This window comes from Cicer arietinum, chromosome 2, assembly GCF_000331145.2.
Source record: "Cicer arietinum cultivar CDC Frontier isolate Library 1 chromosome 2, Cicar.CDCFrontier_v2.0, whole genome shotgun sequence".
Taxonomy (NCBI): Eukaryota; Viridiplantae; Streptophyta; class Magnoliopsida; order Fabales; family Fabaceae; genus Cicer; species Cicer arietinum.
The window spans coordinates 38,219,350-38,227,134 of record NC_021161.2 but is presented as its reverse complement, the minus strand read 5'-3'; the positions used below and the strand labels follow the sequence as shown (position 1 = coordinate 38,227,134).

Here is a 7,785-nt window from a genome sequence, read left to right as displayed (position 1 = left end):
AAATTCAACACATAACACTTAGCATTTTCAACGCAATTACCACGGCAATTGGGATCTCGAAAACCATTTTACTTACACACAATAATCAACACATAACACTTAGCATTTTCAACGCAATTACCACAACGACTCAAATTCAAATCACTTAATCATAAAACTCAAATCAACCACGACTCGCGTGCCAAGCACCCTAATGCAATGCGTATATGCCAAAATGCATGGACTCGGAATTCCAAACCAAAACCCTCCTCGAAGGGCCGTAAATCATAATTGTACCGCCTATCGCAGGCCAAAGTACCAATTACCGAGGTGCCACCTATCACGGGTCAGCACGATTTACTAAAATGCGTAAATCATAAACGTACCACCTATCACGGGTCAGTACAGTTTACCGAGGTGTCACCTATCACGGGTCAACACGATTTACTAAAAGAAAAAGCGGGAATCGTAAACGTACCGCCTATCACAGACCAGTACTGTTTACCTAGGTGCCACCTATCACGGGTCAGCACAATTCACCAAAAACGTAAATCGTAAATGTACCACCTATCACGGGTCAGTACAGTTTACCAAGGTGTCACCTATCACGGGTCAACACGATTTACCAAAAAGTAAATCGTAAACGTACCACCTATCACGGGTCAGTACAGTTTACCAAGGTGTCACCTATCACGGGTCGACACAATTTACCAAATGAAATGCATGAGCATACACAGACTCCATTCACAACAATCGTTAAGCAAATGCAGATATTAAAAGATTCCCCATTTTTAATACCCATTTAACTTAAACGACTTTCAAACAACATTAAATAAATAAGTCATTAAGAGATTCCCCGTTCTTAATACCGATTTATCTTAATGATTTTCAAAACAAAACGTTAAGCAAACAGTCGTATTAAGAGATTCCTTATTCTTAATATACTTTTGACTTAAACGATTTTCTCACAAAACATTCAGTAAACGAGTCATTAAGAGATTCCCCATTCTTAATACTCATTTACCGAAACGATTTTCAAAACGATAGTTAAGTAACCGAGACATTAAGAGATTCCCCATTCTCAACGCCCAGTTAACTTAAACATTTTCCTCAAATGCACATTAAGTAAACCGAGGTATTAAAAGATTCCCCATTTTTAATCATCGTTTAACTCTAATGGTTTTCAAATTCCATGGACACAAACTCAAACATACTCTCACATTCAAACCATAATTCACAACAACCACACCAATTAACAAACATCAAGTATGGACACGCCAAATACAACGAACACAAATCAAAGCAAACATAACACCCAAATACATCAAATTTCATTTACTCATAATCATACACAATGACATTCAAATTCATTTACCACGAAACATTCATCATTATAAACAAAACCTAACTCTAAGGTTTTACCCATAACGCACTAGTTTCGTTTTTCCCCAAATCGATACATTAAACCCTAACCAATTCCTTCCCACACAACCACATATAAGTCCCTAGTGCAAACTAGAAGTTTGGAAGGAGCCCTTACCTCAACGTTAGCTTTAACGTGCGTTTCCGGTACCGCGAGTAATTCCGGTAAAATCTCCGCTCGCAACACCGCTTCCCAATTAGTTCACTAGCACCGTAGCGTGGTGGTGAGCTACTTTCCCTTCTATCTCTTCGAGAAATGAAGCTTTGATCTAGAAGAAACGGAGGGGTTTGTGTTTGGATCTCAGCGGCCAAAGTTTGGAAAAAATATACCTAAAAAAATAAAAGAAAATGTTGGTTGTTTTCATAACAAAGTTATATGAAAAATAAATAAATAAATAAATAGCTTGCAAAAGGAAAGATTTGGTGCAATGTAGATTGCACGCTGAAGTGGAAAAGAGGAAAAGAAAGCTAGCTGTATTGTGACAGACACGCGTAAAGTAAACAGAATCCAGATGAAAAGAAATTTTAACATTCAATGCTAAGAACAATATATCTTAGAATCATTTTAACAATATATGTCTTAATTTTAAACAAATGATAAATATAATTTGAATATAATTTGAACATAAAATCAGATTTTAAGAAATAAAGTTATCATATAAATGAAATATGTCAACAATAAACAACAGACAAAAATGTATTAAGGTGATAGAGACAAAACCAAAAGGTAGATCGGGTGGAACGGGGCGGCAAAGGAGAAGGCAGTGATGTTATAACAGCTTCCGGTTAGCCTTGATACTACGGTTATGGCTCTATTCCTAAGTTTTCTATTTTTTCTCTCAATTTTTCTCACATAAATTTCTATCTTTCCTCCTCCCTTTCAAATGAATTTTTATCTTCTTCTTATAGACTAAAATAGTGAACTGTTGTATTCGTTAGGTAAAATCGGGTTATGAGTTGTTGTGTTCATAAAATAAAACAAATTCTGGTTCTTTCGTTGTTTTACATCAATATGTTCATAAAATAAAAGAAATGTATGAGTTTTATTTGTTTGACACCAGTATGTCCATGAAATAAAAGAAAGTTTTACGACTGTTTTACCGTGAAAAGAAACAGCCTGTTAAATTAACAAGTGATTTTGTGATTGAGTGTAGGAATGGTGAAGATATAATTGGGATAAAATAAAAAATTAAAATTCAAAGATTAAAAAAAAATTAAAATTAAAATTAAAATTAAAATTAAAGGACGAAGACTGCATGAAGAGTGTATAAATTATGTTTTTTTTTGTTTTTATTATTAATTATTGGGACAAATTTGAGGTATTACTTATATAATATAAATTATATTTCATTGAAGAGGGTTTTCAAAACTGACTTTGTAAAAAAGAATTTGTTAAACATAGTTTAAACCTCTCTTTGTTATGTTTTTCACTGAGTATGTTAGCTTAACTTGGAACAATTCAATTTGTCCTACTACTTCAGATGGCCTTTGAGCTATATGTACTTGTCCAATCCAAGACTATTTTGATTCAATGTATCATTCTTCAGTAGTTTTCCCTAGAAATATTAGTGGCAAAAGTACTCGATGGGAATTCTTGTAAGTATATGATACTTGAGAAAGGATGGTCCTATGGTTGTGTGGGAGGAGCGACAGCAAGATGCTCCAAATTTTTAGGGGCACCAATTTACTAGGTGTATATATATATATAATTAAAAAAAAAATTATATACTTAACAAACTCGTGTTTTATGTTAATGTATTTAATAAAAAAATAAATTTAACTTTTGTGTATTGTCAATATAAAAAAAAATTATACAGTCGAAAAATCATAATCAATAATCATATGGATAACTTTATATGTAAATTATATAAAAAATCAAATATTATTAATGATTTAACGGTTATGACAGTGTAAAAATTATTTACACTAACATTGCATATAAATTAAATTCATAAAATATTATATTGTCATAATTTAAATTAAAAATAATAATTTATTATCTTACAGTATTTGTCATGTTCCAATTTAAATTTAAATTTTAGTTGTGTCAAACTATGAAGTTTCATTCAAAATTTCAGACATTCATATCCTATTAAAGAAAACTTGATATTTACTTTTAGTCAAGTTATTCTAAAAAAGTAACCCTAAAGCACCAATTCACACCGTCATGTCATTTACATTCAAGAGACAAATCTCTTTAGTTAAATTTTTATTTATTTATAAATTTTAATTAACTTTTAGTAGCTAATTGAATGTATAACTAATTTTACGTTTTGAATTGGTATGAACTTTTCGATGCTTACGTAATATTTAATAAATTAAAATAGAGCAAAACGTACCTATTTTTAGATTCGTAGCCAGATAAATCAGCAACTTGGTGTAAACAATCTATCCATTTCTTCATCTTGAATTTGTGTTGTTCAGAACTTATGATATGTTGTCCAAAAGCCTCACCGAAACTATTTTTCTGGTAACGAACATCAGAAGGAGTTACATCATAAAAGATCGGAAAAACATCTAATCCTAATACCTTTTTTGATTCGGCAATCTTTTCTAGTTCATCCAAACGCAAAGTAGAAGAACCATAGCTCTTAGAGAATACTACAATGGCAGCGAGGGACTTTTCAATCACATGTTCTTTGTTATCTGGGATATTAGCTACGATTCCCTTTCGCTTCAACGAAGCACGTAACTGATTAATGAATTTTAAGTGTGAACCTTCTCTTCCATCGTAACTTAAGAAAACATGGTATTTTGTATTGGAAGAATTTGAGGAACATGATTCTCCAGCTATTAACATTTTACACTCTTTTCAACAATCTTCTTCTATCGGTTAAAATATATTTTAGTGGCACTTTGTCACGTTTATAAATATATATATATATATATATATATATTGGTATTTTATAATTTAAAAATTATTTATTAAAGTTTTTTTTTGTAAAAAAATAAAAATTATTTTGTATTTGTTTATGGTAATAAAAATACTTTTTAAAATATTATTATTTATAAAAATTATTTTTATGAAAATTATTCGGAATAACTTATCATTTTGAAATTTTATATTATTTTCATATATAATTTTTTACGCCGGCAAGTTGTAACACTATTATTGGCTATTGTATTGTATTCATCTGGTGTATTGTTTACTTTGGGTGGTTATTATGATATAGACAGCAACAAGTAGCCTAATTCAGACCGTTGATTAAGGTCAAATGTTGCTGGACGGTTGATATTCCATCTTGACTTTCTTGTTAATTAGAATAATGTATATTCAAGTCTTTGTCTAGAAAAAAATATTTGTTTACTTAACCAAACAAAAAAGTATTTGTCTTTTTTTTCCTATAAATAATTTATACCGAATATAATCTTCAGAGAATATGTTAGATCTTTAAATATGAATTTTTCTATCAACAAAAAAAATTAGAAGAAAAAAATAATAATAATTTGTCTAATCCATCGTTAAGAGTATATGTTGGGAATACAGTTCTGAAAAAGCAAAAGATGTGCAAGTCCTTGAATTACTTTAGATTCCAAGTAGGGGTGGGAATAGGTCAGGCTAGGCCAGACTTTGAAAGGCTTGAGCCTGGCCTACGATAAATTTTTGAGGCATAAGCCTAGTCTACGACCTATGATAGATTTTTTTTCCGGCCTGAGCCTGGCCTACGACCTACCATGGCCTGACATGTAAGCCTATTTAAAAGCTTTATTCACATTAAAAATAATTTTTCTAACAAAATAATTTAAAAAAAATATGAAACAAACACCCTTTAAACTTTAAAAAATAATTTTTGGTTTAAAAGAATAAATTTTTTATTAAAACAAACGCACCCATTATTATCTCTCAAACAAATGATCTCAAACAAACTCAGATTATTACCTCTCAAACAAATCCTTTCGTGCAACATATATTTAGTAATAAATAAATAATTATCTATAACTACATGATGCTCTACACATATCGATTTATATGATTCTCCATATACCAATACTAATGTGTATATGTATATATATATTAAATAAAAAAATGATTTTTCTAACAAAATAATTTTTCAAAAATATGAAACAAATACATTTTAAACCCTAAAAAATAGTTTTTGGTTTAAAAGAATAAATTTTTTATTGAAACAAAAGCACCTATTATTATCTCTCAAACAACTCAGAATATTATCTCTAAACAAATCCTCTCAAACAACTCGGAATATTACCTCTCAAACAAACTCATATTCAGTAATAATAAACAATTAGGGTTTTTAAATTTATATACTAATAATATATATAAAGATAACAAATAAATAGTATTGGTTTTTATAAAATATAAAGTAACAAATAAATAATATCGGTTTTTATAAAAAATATGTTGTTTTCATACATGTTTGTTGGAGTGAGTGCAATGAAAATTAGAAGAAGAAGAAATAGAGAATGGAATACATATAAAATATATATAGGCCGGCCTATCAGACCTAATAGGCTTTTTTACAAGCCTGAGTCTGACCTATTTACATAAATAGGCTTTAAAAACAGTCTGAGCCTGACCTTTTTATTAAACAGGTCAAACCATAAGTAGGCCAGACCATGCCATAAGTAGGTCAGGCCATAGACCCCTGTCGGACGGCCTAGCCTATTCCCATCCCTAATTCCAAGAGCTTATTGTATGATATTAAATCCTCGCATATTTAAAAGCAAACTCATAATAATTTTTCTCTAATGAGACGACACTGTCCGGTTGGTATGTCACACGATTTGATCAAAGCTTGGGCAAAAGTTTTAGTCACTGGGATTTCATTATGTTTGTGGGGTACATGGACCAACTCTGGGAGGTGTAAAACAAAATGAATCCAATTCTCTTGATACTGGTCATGGACTTTACCTTTAAAGCCCAAAAGGCCCAAATTTTATCAAGATGGGAACTAAAATTAAAATAATACATACATACATCATAAAACAAAAGGATCAAGCCATGATACAATACTAATACTACGAGAGACTGAAAATCTGAAACACACAATCCCAAAAGTAATTTTTGTTTAGGCGTACACATGATTTAATTAGTTTTAAAATATATTATTTAATTATTTATTCTTCTATTTTTTATTTATGTCTAAATATTGTGTGTAAATTTGTGACCATATAAAACTTTCTCATATATATCTATTATCTAAGTTCTGATTGTTGTTCTTGAAAAGATAATACAAATTTAGATATATTCCTCTAATCACAAATATAATCGAAAATCAATTTAATTCAATTAAAGTAAATATTTTAATATTTTTCATATTTATAATCCAATGGAGTATACCAATATTTAATTCGCAATTGGATAATGTTGAACATTACAGAATAGTTACTCCAATTGAGTCATCACTCATAGCAACTGGGGCATGACATAATGACACGATGACCATAAATGAATGTTTGGAGTTTGGAATTACTATGTGTGACAGTGTAGCATGTGATTTAGTGGTAAATGACAAATTGGTGTTGGAGGACCACACAGAGAATCTGACTTATTACAACAACATAGCTCGTGCTTGAAGCTTCAACATAACCCGACACACTAGGTGGAACACCACCTTTTCTATTTCTACACTTTCTATATGGAACATGGCTTTTCGCCTTTTCCTATTTTTGTTACCCTTTCTATTTTCAAATTGAGTAGCGATATGTTTATACCTATAATTTTTTATACCCATTCCATATTTATTTTTTTATTATATTTTTTATATATCATAGTATTATCTTTATTTTTTTCTCAAGTAGTCAATTGAGTGTATGGGTATACAGCAAATTTCATAAATCCACTAAAAAGTTGATCGTTAAGGTTACTTCCCGGTAGCTATTTACTAAATTGATGTCTCATTTGTTAACGGATTAATTAAATAAGTCGTCCCACCAACTAAGAACAATCATAACTATCACACATAAAATCAAGAAAGATTATTTTCCTTTCAAATTACGTCATATAATAGTTTGTTGATAAAAAATAGTATGAAACTACTAAACTAGGACGTGGGTAACATAAACCATAAAATTCGTCTTTAATTTTATTTGATGTTCTCAAATAAATCTTTGGAATTATGAATATTTTAAAAGAATATCTGACGCGGGCCATAATCTATTATATATGTATTGTATAAAATAGAGTTATCCCAACACATTCGAAAATGGTATGAATATGTCCATTTTCAACCATGTAAATGGCCAAGGTGTCATGAGGGTGTGTAGTTTGTTTGGGGAGCTAAATTATTCTCATTGAAAAATTCCTTTGATATACTTTCATGACTAAATTATTCATTGACTAAACTTTTTAAGGCACATTAATTGATATAATTCTTTTTATACCTGTATTTAACTTGAGATGTATTTTTACAAGAAAGTCACATA

The 7,785-nt window shown here is 30.1% G+C and overlaps 1 protein-coding gene across 1 annotated transcript; it reads right to left on the bottom strand.

The window, feature by feature from the left end:
- Positions 1-3,526: 3,526 nt before the first annotated feature.
- LOC113784848 (toll/interleukin-1 receptor-like protein) lies at positions 3,527-4,201 on the bottom strand. The gene is made up of 2 exons (XM_073365452.1): positions 3,741-4,201; positions 3,527-3,545 (listed from the first exon to the last, which is right to left on the bottom strand). Exons 1-2 carry the CDS (start codon positions 4,199-4,201, stop codon positions 3,527-3,529), a joined length of 480 nt encoding a protein of 159 aa, XP_073221553.1.
- Positions 4,202-7,785: the final 3,584 nt, after the last annotated feature.